This window comes from Ixodes scapularis, unplaced genomic scaffold (genome assembly GCF_016920785.2).
Source record: "Ixodes scapularis isolate PalLabHiFi unplaced genomic scaffold, ASM1692078v2 PGA_scaffold1__304_contigs__length_218370807, whole genome shotgun sequence".
In the NCBI taxonomy this organism is placed as follows: Eukaryota; Metazoa; Arthropoda; class Arachnida; order Ixodida; family Ixodidae; genus Ixodes; species Ixodes scapularis.
Genome location: NW_024609846.1, coordinates 107707228 through 107728150, shown reverse-complemented (window position 1 = coordinate 107728150; position 20923 = coordinate 107707228). Strand labels below are relative to the sequence as shown.

The 20923-nt window shown below is 47.7% G+C and overlaps 1 protein-coding gene across 1 annotated transcript in view; it reads right to left on the bottom strand.

Annotated features, from left to right (window-relative positions):
* The window catches only part of LOC120841965 (neprilysin-1-like), a 171987-nt gene that overhangs the window by 14197 nt on the left and 136867 nt on the right, over positions 1-20923 (bottom strand). The window contains exon 17 of the mRNA XM_040212953.1: positions 17614-17740. Coding sequence (XP_040068887.1) covers positions 17614-17740 — 127 coding nt within the window. The remainder of the gene's footprint in view (positions 1-17613; positions 17741-20923) is intronic.

The window sequence follows — 20923 nt, the reverse complement described above, 5'->3', positions numbered from 1 at the left end:
GATTCTGGTGAAGAAGATACCACGCGAAGGGGAACATGGTCGTTCATCAGTGACATAACTTTTTCTCTAAATAAACTCCAGTTATCATCAATAGAGCGCTCAGCAAGACAACGTATGTAGTCTTCTAGAAAACGACAAAGTTCATTGTTGATTGAATCAAAATCAGCCCTAGAATAGCCAAAAAATGTTTTCGTCTGATTGGACCTATTGCGTCCAGGAATGTTTAACGAAAAATGTAGAACAGAATGATCACTAAGACCAGGCATGTTAGTTATCGAGGAGATCAGCTCAGGCGATGTTGTTAATATGAGGTCAAGCACAGCAGCAGTGGTTGAAGTCCTACGCGCCGGTTTTGTAACAGTTTGAGAAAAAATTGAAATCTAAAAAAAAAGGTTCAAAAACTCACTACATTCGGAAGAGAAGTTACTAAGGTTTGCACCCTCGTCTGACCATATTATAAGATGGGTAGTTGAAATCACCCAACAGTAGTATCGGTGCATTCGAGAAACGAACAATGACTGCGTTGATTGCATCATGAAGATTTGTTATAAACGCGGTATTGCTAGAAGGAGGGCGATAACACAAGCCTAAAATATATACTTTTATTTTTTAACTGAAGACTAACCCATAGTAGCTCGAGTTCTGAAACAATATTGATGTGAAACGATGGTATATTTTCTGCTACCGCTACTAACATTCCGCCACCCTTTCTTTTTTTCCTGTCGTGACGATAGATGTTGAAACGTCTCTGACAGTGCAAAAGTTCACAGTTGCGTATCTTACTGGACAACCATGTCTCGCTTAACAGAGCAATATCCGCGTTAGAAGAGTCCACAACTGATGACAGATCGTCCCGTTTATTCATAATGCTTCTAATGTTGGTAAAAAGAACATAAATATTATTATTAGGCAAAGTATTGGTAGTAGCAGCCTCACCCCTCCTAGAACGTTATGACGAAGCTGAAGCTTGATTAGAATTTACGACGTCACGTTCTGGCTCACGAGCGGAAGCACGGTTAATAATTTTGACGTTACGTCTAGGTAAATTATGCTCTGGCCCGCGGGAGTTAAATTCACTGACACAGTCTGATTGAGGCACATAGATATAGCACTTATTTCCAATGAGCAGTTTGTCGAAGCGCAGCTTGAACGGTAGAACCTGTGGTTTTGCAAATTCTAATAGCTTTCGCCGGGCAAGGCGTACGGACGGTATGAAATCCTTACTCACGGAAAATGATGTTCCTTCGAATTTCTAGGCCTTTGAAAGTATGGTCTCTTTATTTTTGTACGAAAACATCTTTACAATTATTGGGCGACATTTTTGCCGAGAATACATACCGAGATGATGCCCCCTTTCGATACACTTCGGTGCAAGTACAACTCCTAACTTCTCGAGACACTCGTCTACAACAGTCTTTTCCGACTGCGCCCATGTTTCCTTATCCTTATCGGGAAGCCAAAAAAAAGAAGATTTGATCTGCGCGCTCTGCTCTCCGCGTCATCGCAGCGTGCCCTGAGCTCCGTTATTTTTGATAGCACCCGCGGCTATCTGTGGGGAAGGGCCCACGTCGCTGTTAACGCTGACTGATTTCACCGAAGAAATATCACTCTCTAACTGGTTGACGCGTGCAGTGAGATTACTCAGCGCTTTGTCGGTGGAATGTTGCTTAGCCTTTAAGTATTTTACTTCCAGGAGGATGTCGGTTTCCCCGGTCTGAAGCGTGACAGCTATTTCGTAAACTTTGTTGAGTAACCCCTCCTGCGCTTTGGTCATGGGTCCAGGGTTGGTTTCAATATCCCCACCAAGTAGTAGAAGCAGCCCAAATCCCACACTTTCGACATATGCAGCAACAACGCTAAACAGCTCTAAAAATTCAAGATACAACGTAAAGCATGCCTTGGGGCCTGGCAGCACAAACAAACACAAAAAGTTGCTATTGAATTCAAAGTATTTGAATTTACTAACCTGCAACGAAACGACAAAAAACTTAGGCATCCTGATCCGGCAGTTGCTGTCAGGCCCACTGGCGAAGTTGAAGGATGCTGCCGCTTTTCTAACCTGTGGCGCTGAGGTCGAAGTGGCTCTTGATGGTAACTGGTTGCGTTCGAACGAAAACTGCACCGTAGGGGTCACGTCCTGACCAGTCCACGAGGAGTGGCCAAGCGATAACGGAAACTTGTTTACAGTTGTAACTGCCGATGTCGCCTATGAAACATTGCCTCCGATGACGGTGTTGACGTTTTCCGATAGCGATGGACAGGACGGCACCAGGGACGTTAACAGCAGCTGCAACGAAAGACAAAAAACTTAGGCGACCTGATCCGGCAGTTGTTGTCAGGCCCACTGACGAAGTTGAAGGATGCTGCCGCTTTTCTACCCTGCGGCGCTGAGGTCGAAGTGGCTCTTGATGGTAACTGGTTGCGTTCGAACGAAAACTGCACCGTAGGGGTCACGTCCTGACCAGTCCACGAGGAGTGGCCAAGCGATAACGGAAACTTGTTTACAGTTGTAACTGCCGATGTCGCCGATGAAACACTGCCTCCGATGACGGTGTTGACGTTTTCCGATAGCGATGGATAGGACGGCACTAGGAACGTTAACAGCAGCTGCAACGAAAGACAAAAAACTTAGGCATCTTGATCCGGCAGTTGCTGTCAGTCCCACTGGCGAAATTGAAGGATGCTGCCGCTTTTCTACCCTGTGGCGCTGAGGTCGAAGTGGCTCTTGATGGTAACTGGTTGCGTTCGCACGAAACTGCACCGAAGGAATCACGTGCTGACCAGTCCACGAGGAGTGGCCAAGTGATAACGGAAACTTGTTTACAGTTGTAACAGCCTCTGTTGCCAATGAAACATTGCCTTCGATGACGGTGTTGACGTTTTCCGATAGCGATGGATAGGACAAGTACCAGGGGCCCTAATCTGGACACTTGGCGGAAAAGTCTGATTCTTAGACTCAAAATTTAGAAAAGCACTGAACAGGAAAAAATTGTTTTTTGCAGATTGTTTAAAATATTGTTTTTTAAACAGTCTGGTAGAGACACGCGTGTCAAAAAATTCACTTTATGCGAAAAAATATTTTTTTTTATGTAATATTGACGGTGCAAGATATATCTTAAATTCCGCGCGCAATGTCCATGACGTCGCGGAATGGTTATACACTCTTTCCACCTACACGAGATGGTCATACATTCTCTCCACCTCAACGTAAAGGCCAAGCCGATCCACCTCTCCACGCGCCCGGAATGCAGAAAGCGAAAACAAGTGTAAAAAAAATGTCCACCGACTAAATCGCGTCTCCCGCTGTCAATGTTGCACAGCTCTCGTTTTTCGTGTTAAATTTATTTTTTGACACTCGTGTCTCAACGATAGGTCGTCATTTTAAACTTTCCTCACTCAAACTCACGATCACCATTTTTTCCGCAATCACAACTCACGCCCACTCACGATCACGATTATTCAAAGTAGGGTCATCACCCGGACTCACCCTCGCGGTTTAACACAAAACCAAAACTCACTCGCCGTCATCGTCATGGTCGTCACGCTCACAAGTCATCATGGTCATCACGCTCACAGGTCATCACGAATCATCAGACTCACAGGTCATCATACTCACAGGTCATCACACTTTCAGGTCCTCACGGTCCTCACACTCACAGGTAATCACTGTCCTCACGGCACTCGCACTCACTGGTCCTCACGGTCCTCACACTTACACAGGTCCTCGCACTCAGCACACTCACAGGTTCTGACGCTCACATTTCATCACAATTAAGGGTTGCTTTCTTTGTTTCTCGCAAGCCGTTGGTTTGTCTTCGCGCGAGTCTTGCGTCGGGGAAACTATCCCAAAAATGAACTTCTGAACAGCTTATCCAATTTGAAAGAAATGTACTATGTTTATGTTTATGTTCCGCACATTTATACTAAATTTCGTTAACCTGGATTAATTACGAAAGAAACTAAATGCAAGCTGACGAAAGTGGGTGTGGTGGACTTTCGCCTGTGGATAAGGGCGGCGGTAAAACAAAAACGCGCCTTCCGACTGGTTACACAGACAACGTCGCAGTGATTAGAGCATCACCTCGCTGTGCACACTTCGCTGATTTGTACACAAACGATTACTACATATATCACCCCCGTTTCTTTTTTCTTTTTGTGTGCTGCATAAACCTTTAAGGAAGTTTATGCAGCATATATAGAGGGTGTTTCAGAGAACACAAGCCATACCGCTCCAGCAAAAACCACTCATCGCAACGAAAAAGGGCTTGTGGCGTTTTGGTCCTGGTCCAGGGGCCCACATAGGAAACTTATTGAAGTCCTGGATAATTAAGTTGTTAATTATTTTTGCGTAATTAACTTTTTTAATTATGTGTTTAAGAGCATGGTTTAAATTAGAAAATTGCTCAGCATCATCGGAAAACACTAAATCAACAAATTACAGAACGAGAGAAGGCACGCGAAGCATTTTACGGCTTTCTGAAAAACCACACAAAATCGACGGTTTTTTATGTTTCGGTTTGCTATCAGAGCGCATCTCAGCCCCGGAGGCACCGCGCCCCGCGGAGAGATAGTGCAACCAACCTCTGCTGCGCAGTCCTCGCGCGCCGCAGCAGAGGCTGGTTGCACTGTCTATCCACGGGGCGCAGTGCCGCCGGGCTGAGATGAGCTCCGATAGCAAACCGTAACTTAAAAACCCGCCAATTTTGTGCAGTTTTTGAGAAAGCCGTAAAATGCTTCGTGTGCCTTCTATCGTTTTGGAATTTATTGATTTAGTGTTTCTTGATGATGCTGAGGAATTTTCTAATTTAAACCCTGCTCTCAAACACAATATTAAAAAAAGTTAATTGCGCAAAACTAATGAACAACTTAATTATTCCGGATTTTATTAATTTTTCTAAATGGGCCCCTAGCCCAGGACCATACGCCACAAGCCTTTTTTCGTCGCGATGAGTACTTTTCGCAGCAGCGATTTGGCCTGCGTTCTCTGAAACACCCTGTATATAAACATAAGCGTCGACCAAATTTTTTTTCTTTTTTGAGAGGGCGGTACTATTAGGTATATTGTGGTTTCACGTGACGTACCTCTGGTTTGAAATCTCACCATAATCCGTGTTGGCAGTGGTGTCTGTCAATCGTAGGGTGCTCTACGAGCAGAGGTCGCGGATGCCGAGTTTTCCTTCTTAGTCGAGTTGCTTCTGCTTTTGTTGATCGACCGTGCTTGCCGGAGTAGGCTTCGATTTAAGGAATCATCGGCCGGCATTGTTTTTCAGTTCTCTCGGCCTTCATAAAATATTCTCAGCATTTATTTTCGTGATACATGCAGTCGTCCTTGAATTGGTTTCGTTTGGATTGATTTGGCATGGATTTGCTTGGTTTGGTTTGGAGTGGTTTGGGGGTTTGGGGTCGTCTCCGTGTGTCTCTTTGTCGCGCTCTCGGTCACGTAGGGCACGCCACTTTTCATCTGGCAAGCCACGTCATTCTTGGCGCGCAATTCTATAATGGGCAATCAGTTCATCGAACAAGGTTTCATTGACAGATCGTTTCATCGACTCTGCGATGTTTCATCGGTATATCATTTCTTCGACATTTGCTTCATCGATGTGTCATCCGCAGATGGTTTCTTCGACATTCCATGCTTGACAGCGCTCGCTACATTCGTCGACACATTTTTTTTTTTACTCGGACGTCTAGACGACATTTATCTTTATCTCTCTTCCATCGACGCGGCCTTGGCTTCTTGACGTTTCGCGCTCTTCGCGTGTTGACAGCGCACTACGGTGTCCGCTACGGACAGGGCGCAGGTGGTGCAAGCGCAAATGCTCCTCACTCTTTGAACGCAGTGCGCTGTGCGCTTACGTTGCTGGAATAGTGCGTGCAACTTGGCGGCCTTTTGGATACGTTTGGCCGTTTGGGCGCGTGCTCGCCCTGTCTAGCGGATATTTGTTTACGCGAGGAGCGTGCCCTATGAAGCTGAGGCTCGGCGCTCGGCAGCGAGACGGTTAGACGTAATTGTTGCTTTCTGTCGTGCTTTTGCCCGCGTGCACGCTCGAAGCTCTCGAGATGCTGAATCGTTCTATACTTTTTCTAAAAAGGGGTTTCTCGGCGCAGTAGTCCGGCTGCCTAGTATACTGCTCATTTTTTTATAGAATCATTTGAGGCTTATTTTTTTACCCAGTAATGCACGCAAAACAACAAAACTGACGTTTTGCATTCTAGTCTAGCATGTGTTCCGAAATATCTAGTGATGTAGAGGTTAAACCTGTCGGTTTCAGCTGCCTTTAAAAGTGAATAAACGAGGTTTTTACATTGTTGCAGCTTGTAGAGTCGGAGCTGGCGGAGATCCATCGTCTACGTCGTCGTCTTTCCTATTGGGCAGCTGACCGATTCTAAGTGTTCCAGCTCTCGCTATACTTCGTTTCAGCTTCTGTCCGAGCGCGGCCGATGTTATGAGCCGAAGGGCCAATCAAACAGCGAAAAAGGCACAACGTCATGGTGTGCTCTCTGCAGTTGATAGGAATGGCCGGTATTCGCCGTCCCTCTTTGCGTGCTCCTCTGCCGGCTACTCCTATCAAGCGCAGGGAGCACGCCATGACGTTGCGCTTTTTGCGCTGTTTGATTGGCCCTTCGGCTCATAACATCGTCCGCGCTCGGACATCAGGTGAAACGAAGTATAGAACGTAATCCTATTTGTATAGTATTCAACAGTGCTCACTCTAGGGGTGGGCGAATAGTGGTTCGAATTGAATAGCGCTGCGTCATTTATAGCTTTTTCAGTGCTAGGGGAAACGGAAACCTACCGGTTCTCTTTACAGCGTCAATGCTGGGAATGACTCTGCGCTATTCGATTCGAACCACTACTCGCACACCCCTAGACTGCTCACCCATGTGTACTGTAGTGAACATTTCAGATCCGGCATAGGCAATTTGCAATGCTGTTTGGTTTGGCGCCATCTAGCGACTGAAACAAGAAATATTGGGTACCCCTGCAAGTGGCGGCTGCATTGTTCAAACGTGAGCTTTTAGTCTGGTGGCGCCGCTTAGCCTAGTGTCTGAAGCAAGAAATACTGGGTATCCCAGGTAGCCGTGATCGCGTAACGTGCCAGTAGAGCGAAAGCTACGGCCCTGGCGGGCCAATCGGAACGTGACTGCGTATCACCGGAGCGCGCCTCTACTCCGGAGAAGTATCATACTTTTCACTGTGTCATGCTCCAAGATTCGTGCGTTGCGCTCGTATACGTCACGCATTTCGAAGGCTTCGGCACGCAATGTGGGGCTTATCGTTCACCCTTTGCCAAGTTACAACAGGACAGGTAAAACCGTGCGCTCTCACCCTGTTGGCGCCGCCAGGCCGTTGCGGGCTGTCTATATCAATAGTTTATTGTTATCAACCAGGAAAGCGCAATATCTGTAAACACCTCGTGACAAAGAAAGAAAACGAAAGCTCGCCGTTCGTTTTCTCTAGTAGACCGATCTCACCAACCGTCTGGAGTGTGCGTTATGCAGCCATAGTTGTACTTCACAGGAGGCAGCGGTAGTGCACGAGACGGCTCGTGATCGACAGGCGCAAGCCTACAGCGGCGTTCACCTCTTGTGTGGAAAGACTACAGTTCTCGCAATGCATTGCGCCAGAGGAGGCGTAGCGAACCTGGCGGTGAGGTGCGTCTATTACCTCAAACCAGGTTCACACATCTGCGTTCCGAGCGACAGAAATGACAGAAACAGCACGAACGACATTGCACCGGGACGATTCTGTTCGCATTACTGAGCCTGACAGATAACGCAATGAGCAGCTTTATCAAGCAATCATTAGTCATGGTCGTCCCGGTGTCATGCCGTTTGTGTCGTCTCTGCCGTTCGTGTAGCTCGGAACGCAGATATGTGAACCAGCCTATACGACCCTACTCTGATGTTACGCTTGAACGTCACGGAAAATTGGTCTTCCCGCTTTTTCGAGGTGTCGCTACGGGTAGGAATACTAGCGGGTCTATATAAGTGATTTCTTTGGCACACAAGCGTCAGTGCAGGTTATGATTTTGTCAACATTGCCTGAAGCCTATTCCAATTAAAAAATAAAATATTGAGGGTCTCTTCATGGTTCTTTTAAGTCTGGGTGTTTGCTCGACATGAAATATCACAGCTTTGCGATCGCAACACCTCACACGGGCACAATGTCCGTCCATATCAAAATTGAACCGGGCGGTGTTTTCGAATACAGTATTTATCATTATTTCGTGCATTCATATTTCGTGCATTCAGTTCCCGAAAATTAGCAGCACAATTGGGAAGCTGAAGTTCAGTGATACGTTTTTTAATTGGCGGAAATTATGACAAACGGTCTCTCTACTCATTTAGTTGCACATTCACAAAAATATTGTAGTTTATGTTACATAATTATCAATCCCGCGCCGTTTCTGTGACCATCATATCGAGACAGATTCTCTGTCGCTCGGTTAACAAGTGTTCATTCAACGCAGTAGCACACTTCAACGACCCGCTGATAACCTTGCCCTCTGCTACACCATTGTAAAAATTTATTACGGGCTTGAATCGTCGCGATATGTGTCATAAGCCTTCAAGCGATAAAAAGTGTTTTAGAATTGAATTGATTAGAGTTGGTTGTCAAATATATCCTTTCGTTTTACAAGAACTTCTTACCTCACTTTTAGTACCTATGCATTCAACCGTAATAACGTAAAAATACAGCATGAGTAAATAACGGGCAAGGGGAGCACAGCGTCATGCACGAAGCCCGAGAAGCCCGGGCAATTGGCGCGTCACAGTCCCGTCCAGCCGGTGCGCGGGCGACTCGGCCATGGCCCGCGGCCCGTGGGACAGGCGCCACGACGTTCCGGCGCCGGCGTCACCTACTTCTCAGTGTAAGCAGGCACACGGCAGACGACGAATTCTACGAATCCCGATGAGTCCATAAATTCATTGGAGTGAGACACGTGACAGCGTCTCACAGGCGTTCATTCTAGATGCCACCTGTCTCTATGCGACGCTCTAATCGGCCCACTGAGTCGTAGCTTCCACAGTTTGCTAAGTCATACTGAAACGGGCTTATTGGTGTTGCCAAGGCAACCAGCAATGCAGTTTGGCACTCACTTTGCGCCATCTAGCGGCTGCAAAATAAAACAAATTGGGTAGGCCAGGGCGGCACGGGTCGGGGACTGCAGGCGGGCGCATTTATTTAGAAACCACGTGTGAACGTGGCATTTTGGGATAGGTGTGAGCCTTTTTGGAACAGTTTTTCGTAAAAGTAAGTCTCAACTTCACGTCTCTATGACCTCACCGGGTTCCTCTGACATCTCGCTACTCCTCGAGTTTGCCCCCAAAACGAAAGTCGCTACTGCTGCGTGAAAGGCTGCCACTGTCACGAAGGTGACTCAAGCGTTAAACGTTAGCGCTTCTCTTTAAGATCTTGCGAAGCGACACGACGACAAAATGGATTACTGCAGTACGACGCACCAACTAAGTGAATTTTACATTAATTCTTGAAGTGAACGAAAATAGATATGCAGGTTTGGAAAGTGGTCTGACAAACTCGTTTTGCAAACTAATCGGCAAAATAATATAATTATTCAAGTTGTTGTACGAGTCTCTGAGACAACGACATAGAGAAATACGGTAGAAAAAATCGGTCCGATTGTTGCGTCGCTGTGGTGTCGAGAATCAGGCGATCAGGTCTTCAAGCGTGATGCCCGCCGGCCCGTTCCGGCACTCGTAGTTGCAAGCGTGCATTCGGTTGCGACCGCGCGCGCCGTTTGGCACGCGCGGTCGGAACCCAAACCTGCGAGTTTTCAAATAGTGGATTTTCGTAGAACCAATTTTGTTTGTTTCGGCTAGCAAATTTAATCCTGAGTCTGGTAACAAATGTGACGGCGTGCAGAGAACAGGATGCAAAAGTTTTTATTCGGAAAAAGCTCATGTGAAGCGTAAATAATATCTACGCTTCACATGAGCGTCAGGCATCTTAGTGTACGTGTGCGAAGGATATTTACTAAATATCCTTCGCACACGTACACTAAGATGCCTGACGCCTTTTTACGCTAGGCTTCTGGACATCATGCATAGTTTGGTTCTAATTATCCAAATTTTATTCTAGTATCGTGGGGGTGCCGGGAGTAGAAGACGGTTGAGCGAGGCGCAAGCGGGGGCCAGCCGGCGAGGAAAGAGGAAGAGCTTGCTGCACGAGGCTGGGGGCGGGCAAGAACGATAGAGCCGTTCTGGCTGGTCTGGCCCACACTCTAAGAAAAAATGGAGGGAAAAAGTAGCAACGGCGCGTCTTCCTCCCTTCTACCGACGCGCCCCCAAGCGGACACGAGAAAACGGGAGGAACGAAACGTTTTTCTCCTTCTCCGGGCAGGCGGGAGAAAGCTTTCGCCCTCCCGACTCATCTTCTTTCGGTTTCGTTTTTCGAGCACGTCGCGCACGTTGTTTAATAAATAGCTGTTGAGTTGATTGAGCTTCAGCGGCAGCGAAGGCCGCCTGTAATTTCGTCTTCTAGTCTAAACGTGCAGAACATTTCGGTTGCAGTGACGTTTTTATCACTAAGTTTATCAAACGAGCAAATGAAGCGGCTAGAAACAGCGAAGTTCCGGAGCAGTGCCAGCAGCGCCACGTACACTGGGAAATGGCCAGGACGGCCAGGATGGCCGTCTCCAGATTGCGGGACTCGCGCGGCACGGAAGTACAGCACTACAGTCCTACAGTCACTACAGTAGCGAAACCACGCGGAACTGTGTCGACGTTTTCGACGTTATGGAAACCGCAGGAACTGCGTCCAAGAAAGGCAGGTTTTGCTGCCGGCTGCCTGGGTGCCTTCCCCCCTGAGTTCAGTTCTGTTTTCCGATGCCTTGTGCAACCGGCGTTCAACGTGGTTCTGTGTTTGTGCGTGTCAGCAACATAGCTGCAATATCGTGATGGCCGTGATGGCAGTGTTGTGGGTTGTGAACAGAAGACTGGAATTATCGCCGATGTGACCGTGTGTTCGCGTGTCAGTGGTGTAACAAGATGTGATCGTAAGCTGTTGGGCATTGATGCCGCTGGTCGGGCCGTGATCGGAGGGGGCGGCGTGTCGCAGGTTGACATTCCGCTTTACATTAAAAAGTTTAATACCACTTGAGGGATTACGTGCAATCGATCAACGTGCGGATAGTCATGTTGGAACGCTGGTCTGAACAGTAGAAGCTCGTATCGAACAGTGGCCAATGTGACTGTCGTAATTGTCTCGTCCCCGAGAGGGATTGCGCTCTGGGGCAAGGACTGAACAGCACGAAATCGTGACGGAAAGTACGTATATTTACAGTATGGAATTTCGGCATTAAAAAACAATAGTAGGTAAAATCGAAAAAAAAGCTACCCTTTATTTTGCTGTTTAAAGGGACAATGAAGAGGATTTTATTTAATTTTTTAAATGGTGTTTTTATGCTTCTTGGGAACATAGCATGCTGCCCAATTTTTTGTAGCCATTTGTGACGCGTATTTCTGTGCCTACGAAAGAAGTAAAGAAACCGAAACTGAACAATCTCCATTCTCGTTTCTGGGCCTCCAAAAACGGAGGTGACGTCAAGTGTGAATAGTCGGTATCAATAGTATTTAGGAGATCGAGATTCTGGTGGTGGTGCGGTGGCGCGGTCGTTTCGTCGAATCTGTCAACATGGACGGCAATGCCGCTCTCGCGAGCGAGTTCGAGCTTCCGTTCAGTAACCCAACACAAACGGAACGGGAGTACGTGTGTGGCGGCCTCCGCCGTCGCCCGACTGACCCGAGGGAGACCGCCCAACCGGTAACGAGCGGCCCGCATGCCAAAGTGCCCATAGTTGCTCGTTGGCCGTTTCGCGTCCAGCGTAGCAAAGAAATAAGATTTATGCTGCTTTATTTACGGTTAAGTAATCCTTTCCGGTCCGATTTATGCTTTTCATGGTTACTCAAGCGGAAATTAGAACAGTATTCCTAAAAACCGAGAAACAAAACGTGACCGAGGGCGCGTTTCTCGTTTCGACCAATCGTTGATGCGTCTCTTGTGACGTCGCGCTTCTTGGCCTCGCATCGGTCACGTGAGCTCCGCTTCTGCTGGCTTCTCCCGCAACTCTCGGGGCGTCGCTCCAGTCGATTCCGGTACGATTATTACCGCGACTGTTTAATTGATTTGCGCGGCACACAAGCGCCGGTTTCGGCTGAAATTTGGGCAACGTGGCCTAAGACGTGCTTGGAACCCAGTTCAATCGCCAAAAAGATGTCCGAAATTGCCTTCATTGCCCCTTTAAATATACCACGGTTCCTGGAGAAACTGCCCTCCGTGTCGCGCTGGGATGAGCAGTTTTCGGGCTCGCCACGGCGTAGCTCCGTACACTTAACACCTGCCGCAAGTCGCGGCTTTGACTGCATTCAAGTTGATCGAAAAGCGATTTCTCAGCCCGTAAAGCATCACTTCCAGCTGAGTGAATATCCGCTCTACAGAGATTAATTCAAGACGGGAATTACAGCTTTGCATGAAAAGCACAAATAGAAAAACAAATAGAAATACGGGCTACGACGTGCCGTGTGGGGAAACAAACTCATGGCTTCGAACCCCATTGGAGCGGCTTGATTTATTAGCTTTCAAATAATTACGGCATGATCGAGCGTTTACTTTTTAATAAGAGATTCATCCCCCGAGCCATTCAAAATACTCTCAGAGGTATGACATTGCTGGGAAAAAATCAACATTGTGGGAATATTTTTTATTGCTTAGGGAGTCACCGAAACGTTCCGTACGTTCAAAACGACCAGTATAAAAGACGGAAACGCAGAGCACGAGTGTAGTGTTCGGGTTAGTGTGGTGTTTCGTTGTATTGATAAATGTCTGTTCCGTGTATGTGCTCAATGTATGTTCACCTGATGCTCGTAATAAGTGTAATGGGTGTATAGTAGGGGTTTCCCAAGCGCAGCAGTGGCCTGAAAAAAGACAATTACTTTTTGTAGAACATGAATTGGGCGGTACCTAGCGCCACCTAGCCTAGCTACTTGCAATTACTCTGCTGACCCCGCCATCTGGTGGCTAGCGATTTAAACGTCGTTCACGCTACGCGATAAACAGCGGCTTCGAGTTTGTTCTTTCGAGAGCGGCTTTTGGTTTCGCGGATTGAGTTTGCCTTTTTCCGTGATGTGCGGTTTGCGAAGGAATTGTGACTCGAGGAACACCAAAGGTAAGTGTGCGGAGTAACTGGGTATCGGTTGTCTCCGTTTAACATCGCAGTGCTGTCGACGAGAAAACTGTGTAACTGCTTTCGAAACGCAAGTTTCTGTACCTGAGGGGGCGAATCTGGCTTCGGAAATAAACACAGTTTGCGGAAAGCTCGTGTTACGCTTTCATTTGCTGCTGCTCTCGTCCCACACAAGAGACGCAGTGTCCTAGTCAAGCCTTAATGGGCTCGATTTGCTCGATTCGGGGCCGCCATATTGAGATGCAAGCGACGGACGAACTTTGCTCCCCTGCTTCAGGGACGACAGTTTCTCCCTTTCTAAAGGAACATAGGTTACAAGACCGTTCCTCCCCTAAGGGAGGACTATCCATACCCTTTTTTCTAAGAGTGCATGGTGATCCCCGGATCATTCCACCAGCGAGGTTCGGATCAGGATTGTCGGAAACAGCGAGCCCTGGCCATACCGGCCTAGGCCATGACGGTCCAGGAGTGGTTCCGCAGCGAGACTCGGGCTGTGATAGCCCGGAACACCTAGCCTACACTGCGCTGGCGTGGGAAGGACGATCCGTAGGCGTGGACACGGACTCCGACTGCGAGATATGAACCACGGGCGACAACTAGGGTCGGCGGGTCCGGACTGCCGGCTCTCGAAAACGGGCAACCATTACATTCGCTACTTTCTTGTCGTGTTGTGTCACTTCCTGGGAGACGAGTGAACCACAGACCGATAGGGCGGCGATTATTATAGAGCGACCCCACAAGTGGAAAAGACAACTGAATCTAGTGTCCAAATGGCAACTCTAGAATATGCTTTAAACACTTCGACCTATCAGGGCTAGGATGGTCTTAAAAAACAGCATGAAAGAACCATGGACATGGCGCGCACGTGCACACGGGGACTGCCGAAATTGGGGTCGGCACCGCTCGCCACGGTTCGACGAGTAGATTGGCCGCCCCATTAACAGAGACCAGAGACAGCTCCGCTTGTGGCGGTGATTGCAGCACTCTGTGGCGCCTGCTGGCTATCTTGCACTCGCACCATCTTGCGCCGAACGACACATAAATGCAAGATATCGCACAATGTGAAAGATCTCACTCGAAGCTTATATCGATCATGACGCCGCCTTTTTTGCACTTCCTCAGTGATGACTCATTTGCGAAAGGTACAGTGAGGTGCGCGAAAAGATAAAATTGCTTGTGTGACTGAGTGCTGATAAGAATCATGCGAGTCACTCAATTTTATCCAGTCTTGGGTAAGTTACTTTTAAAAAGTAGTTCGTTACAGTTACTTTCAGAAAAAGTAGCGAAGTTACCGTTACAGTTACCGCAACAAAAGAACAACTCGTTACAGCAACTTTTAAGAAGTAACGACGTTATTTTTAGTTACTTTTCTTTTCAAATCAAAATACGAAACATGCGCAGTGTGGAGTACTGACGCTAATCAAAATGCGGAACGTGCGCAGTGCCCTCCGCGTGTATTGTTTTTTCACGATTGATTGACCCGATTAAAAAGCGTTCTCAGAGCAAAAGGAAAAAGCACAACATGGATAGTGCTTCAAGGAACTAATATGGAAGTGTTCCGTCAGAAAGTAAAAGCTTGTGAGTAAAAATAACTAGATTTTTTTTCATGAAATCTACACGTGGCTGTATTCGGGTCGTGACTCGTGAGAAAGAACGTATTCACAAGTTTGTGCAAGGCCACCTTGACACTCGAAATGTCGGAATAGACGATTTGAAAAGTGCAAGGAAAATCTAAATTGTACTCGTTCAGTGATATATTATTCATAAAACACCGGAAGGTAACGACAAAAGTAACGTCATTACTTTCATCGTTACCTCAGAAAAAAGTAATAGAACTAGAGTTAGAAGTTACATTTTAGAAAAAAGTAACTCGTTACAGTTACGAGTTACCGAAAAACTAACGAAATTACAGTAACGCATTACTAGTAACACGTTACTACCCAAGACTGATTTTATCGCAGCCGTGCGAATGTTGTAGTTTACGCAGTCATAAAGTGCTATGCCCACTGGCACCCACTTGGCAACAGTAGCCGAAATCCACACGAGCCTTTCTATGCCACAGAGAAAGGAGCGCTTCCCCAACTTCGACGTTACCGTGCCGCCTCGAGGCACCATCAGTCCGTTGGCGTCTCGCCGTCTGCCGTGAAATGAAGAGCGAACGCCGAGGACAGGCGAAAGCGAACCCCCCCCCCCCCCCCCCCCATGTCCCCTCTGCCCTCCACAGCTGGTTGAGACAGTGCGGAGGGCGCTGGGAAGGAGGAGGCAGCAAGAGCAAGCAACCCCCCTCCTCCTCCTCCGCCCTTCACAGCACCCAGCGCGTTTACATGGCCTAGGAGCAGGCGAGCGACACCCAAACCAACCCTGAACCCCGCACAGTAGTTGCGAAGCGAGAGTCTCCTCGCCCACTAAAATTGCCCGGAGGCTCACGTGACCAACCCAGTCAAGATAATACCAGCGCTCATGGCGAGTTATGATGGCCATGGTCATGAAAGTCACGTCTTCACGCAGACTAATGCAATCACGGGACTCATATCCACCCAAAGCCTCACGTCTTGATTCAGGCTCATGCTCATGGGCTTCGAAGCTCCCAATCACACTCAAGAGATCTTAAAACTCACACTCATGAGTCCTCAGAACTTACGCTCACACTCACGCTCATCAGTTTGCAGAACTCACATTCAAACGCATGAGTTCTCGGGACTCAAACTCACACTCAAGAGTCTTCCGAACTGACGATCACACTCACGATCAAACTCACGCTCATTAGTTCGCAGGACTCACACACACACGCTCAAGAGTTCTTAGAACTCACGATCACACTCACAGTCAGACTCACGCTCATGAGTTCTCGGGACTTACGCTCACACTCACATTCATGAGCTCGCGAAACTCACGATCACACTCACAATCACACTAACATTTTTTTTCAGACTCGCGGCCTCACTCATGATCCCCTCAAATCTGACGGTGAACGTGAGTGATCGTGAGTGATCGCACTCATGAGTGAGAATGCCGAGGTATGGTCTCAATCAGACCGTTTTGTCTACTCAGTGGTCCTTTAACATAGACTTTAACAATCTTGCATGAATTAAATCTACCTTAACCAACAGCTCCCAATTCGTAACTGTCAATAATTCAAGCTCTTCTCTCGCTATCGTTGGTTCCGGTGTTCTGCAGGGATCTGTCTTATGACCATAGTCACTCTTAATTTATGTTAACTATCGTCCACTTCACATCCCCTTACCTATCTGTTTACTTGCTGATGACTGTGCGATTTATTGGGAAATAATTGAACGTAGTGACGGCTATGTGCTCCGGTCTGATATTAACAATATTGCCCAGTGGCGTGACATGTTTTACGAGAATTATAACAACTGTAAAACTATGTGCGTATAGCGAGTCCTACGAAAATTTTAATTACCTTCCTATTTCAGCGAACTTAGAAGCTGTTACATTGTACAAATATTTAGACATGCACTAAACTTACAACTTCTCCTGGAAAACTCATATTCAGCTCATCACGTACAATGTTAATAGCATGTTCGGTTATCTTAGGTGAAATTTTTCACTAACGCCTTTTCCTTTGAAGTTAATTTTGCAGAAAACCCCAATTCGACCCAAATTAGAATATGCAGCATCAATCTGAGATACCTGTCATGCCTTCCTCATTGATGCATTGAAAGCCATCCAGAACAGATCTGCTCGTTTCATACTCACTAATTATCACTACACAGGTAGTGCCATAAATATATCAAACCTTATCGCTCCCTCCCTATATTCTACGTCGGAAAATTTCGCTCCTCTCCTCATTTCACAAAGTGTACTTTTATAATTCTACACTACCGAACAAATTAATTGTATGCCCAACTTAAGTTTCCCATCGTCTTGCTCATCAACACAAGTTTGGCATCCCAAGCGCTAACACAAATTACATTTCATTCATCCTTTCTTCCTCGTACATTTCAAGAATGGAATCACCTTCCTGGTCCAATTGCTTCCATAATAGACTTGGTGCATTTTGAAATCTTAGTTACCTAATTGTTAACTAGCGTTGGTAACATGCCCGCGTAGTGACTGGGAATATCGCCGCAAACGAAATAAACGTGGCTGGCCGCCGCCGATGCCGTAACCGCTGACGAGCGCTCTATCGCGCGGCCGTTCGCTATAGCGTCCGGCGGTCGGATCACGGCACGGCGACAGTTGGTCCGGTCCGGTTCGGTCCTGGTTCCTGACCAGGACCAACCGTTTTCGTATTGTGCGGAGATGCCGGTCCCGGTCCAGTGGGACCGTGGCGGCAGACCGGAACTGCCCCGACCACAACCAGCTGTTATGTGCTACTTCGGTTGTTCAAGGAAAATCCACGATTATTTTACCCAACGATCACGTATGTTAGGACGTCGCTTACCGTCAAGTTCACTTCCTTTACGGTGACGTTGCTGTACTGGTCTATAAAGCATTGAGCTCTCTTTACAAATTCTTCCTCTGCGCTCTCGGTCCACCAGTTTCGCAGCTGTCCATCACCATCAAATTGACTTCCTGGTGGCAGAAGTGGACAGAGCATAAACGCAAGCATTAAGATTTTATCTTATTTCTAGCTTAGCCCAACATTGCCGGATTAAAAACAGCTTAAGTTTAATTACGAGCTAAAAATTTGTTTTTTTCTTCTAGAGCTCGTTAAAAAAGTACGGGCAGGAAACGTGGAGACATCTTAATCGTCCTAATTTCGAACTCTCCTTGTTAGCGTTTGCCATATTAAAAAGTAATTGGCAGAAGAGCCCAAACACGTACCTGAACTCTGCCCACTCCAATTCCTTAGCACACAATAATGTATGTCTGCTATAGTCACCTTCACAATGGCAGCGAAACCTCTCCTGAATAAACATATACACAAAAGCAGCTTCTGAATCGAGCAATGGCCGACGTAAGCTTCCGAACACGGTCTGCGGCAATCAATGCGGCAATTCTCGCCAAAACCTGACGCGCAGGTGCTGAGGTAGAACCTGAGAGCAGGACGCGCTCGTCTGGTCAGCCTCAAGCGGCAAGCACGCGGCTTGGGGCTGGCCAGACGAGAGTCGCTGCGAAGCGGCAGATGCGCCTGCGTTTGCATCATCGCGTGCTAGCGTTGCGTTCGTTGTCAGAGGCTGCATAACGCATTGGTGGTGATGCTTGCGTACGCTAAGCTTCACTATGTGGATTCAGCAGGGATGAAGTTTCGGTGGAAAGGTTGCAGGAAAACCGTACCCAATAGGCGTACCCAATACAGAAGACCATACCTTGTCTTCTATATTGGGCACGCATGGTCTGTGTGGAAGCATAGATTGGAGACCCAACTAGGGTTTTCGCGTATCAATTATCAGAAGACATTGAGAACATGGCGTCGGCTGTTGCTAGCTTCTGACTGCGTTCTCATGTGCGTCTATCCAGCAGTCGCTTCGTTTTTATAGTCACGGTGACCATAGCACACGGTGTATACAATTTGGAAGAAGACTTCAATTTGTGAAGACTAAGTGAGCGTTTTGACTCTTTTGCAATGCTTGTCAACGGGCGGAATGTGAAGAAAATGATTTTGAGGCAACGTCACCGTATACCACGCGTAAGGACACACCCTAACGCGATGATTGCTGAGAGACGAAGACGTTTATTCGTGCGATTTTGGTTGCGACTACAGAGGGCTGGCGGCGCTGCTTGTACCGGTAATGCCTATAACGATGCCGCTGCCCACATCTCCCCTTTTTTAATAAAAGAAAACAAGTCTGGAGCTAAGGCTTTGCTCAGCCACACTTTATGTAGCGACGTGGCTGTGGCGTCGTCGTTGTTGGGCTGTGGGAGCGGATATGCTCTCGGTTGAGACGAGGCTGTTGTCCATCTTTGTTCGCCACTATGTAGGATTTGGGTGCAAGGTCGTCTGTAACTACGACTGCTGCCGACCAGTGAGAGGTCCGACAGTCGAACACGGAGACCGTCGACCCAGGGTGCAGATGCCCCAGACTTTTATTACCTTGGTTGTAGTAAGTTTGTTTGCGCTGGCGCATCTCCTTAAGTCTTGCAGTCACCTGCTGGGGTAGCACTGTCTCAAGCTCTAAAAGCTTGCGGTGCGTAGGCAGCAATGTCCTCTTCCTCCTTCCCATCATACGCTGGACTAAGGACTGCAGGCCTGTCTCTTGGCTTGTTCCTCCATTCCAACAGGGCGCTGTAGAATTCTGCCGTATCTTAAGGAGTCTCGCACAGAAGCGTCTTTGCCTCTTGGACGGCTCGCTTAGCCATTGCGTTTGAACGGGGGTAGCGTGGACTTGATGTAGCGTGGATGATGTCACAGCGCTCCGTGAATTCGGCAAACTTGTGGCTGTTAAACTGTGGCCCATTGTCGCTGATCAGCTTGTTGGGAAGACCATGCGTAACGAAGACCTCTTTGCAGAATTTATGATAGCATTTACCGTTGTGTGTTTCAAACGTCGAAGTTCGAAATAAATCGAATAAAAGACCACGACGATCACATACCATTCTTCTGCTTGGTGGAAAAGGTCCATGCCAACTGTCTGCCAGGGCAGTTCTGGGACATCATGGCTCATCATCGGCAGCCGTTGGTTCCTGGGCTTGTGTTGTCTGCAGAGCGCACATCTTTCCGATTTCTCGTGGATGTTCGCTCATATTTCAAATCAAACCATGACGTCTCTAGCACGTTGTTTCATCCTTTCTGTATTCCAATGGGCGGCATGCAGGAGGTCTAGGACTTCGTTCCTCGTGGTGCTGGGAATGATCAGTCGGTTTGATTGGAAGAGGAGGTCGCCTTCCGAATGGATCTCATCACGGTACGGCCAGTAGGCTCGGATTTGTTCGGGATGACATGTTTGCCTTCTGGCCACTTCTTGCTTGCATTATCCCTCAGGGTAGGGAGATTCTCATCTTGGTTCGTTGCCCGCTTAATCTGCGGAGGTCTTTCTGCAGAAACTGAAAGCTCTTGGATCACGCTCACTTGGAAGTGTTCTTCCTCTGGCACCTCCTCTTTCAATGGAAACAGATAAAGGGCGTCTGCGACAAACATCTCGTTTCCGGGCTTGTACTTTCTCAATTGAGTACTTCTGGAGAGTCCGAGGCATTCTTTGCAGACGTAGCGGACACTGGTGAAGTGGTTTCCTGAACATCGCCTCGAGAGGGCGGTGGTCACTTTTCACCACGATGCACAGCTGAGCGAAAACGTAGTCGTGAAAGCGTGAACAGCCATGCACAATGGCTAGCATCTCCTTTTTAATTTCTGCATATTTCTCGTGCACTTCAGTCAGTGAGCGAGACGAGTAAGCCAGGGGGCGTCCATTCTGCAAGATGACAGCTCCTACTCCTCGTTGGCTAGCATCTAACTGCAAGACAAGGGGCGAAGACGCTCAAAGATCTCTTGTTGGGAGTCGGTCCAGACTTGAGCGCAGTCCTTCTTCAGCAGGTCTCGTTGAGGTGCACTTAACTCCGAAATGTTCGAGATAGACCTGGCAACAAAGCTCACCATTCCCAGGAATGTCTTCAGTTCCTTTGCATCTTTTTCTTCATTTCTCTGTGTGGATACATGGGACCTGAACTGCAAGGATGTCCTCTGCTCTGTTCGAGTCGATCGAGAGTCCTTTGTCGGTTAACATACCTCCGCTTTCAAGAAGTGGCACTTGTCCAGGCTCAGCTTGAGGTTCACCTCTTGGCACCGTTGCAGGACACTTTGTAGACGTCTGTCC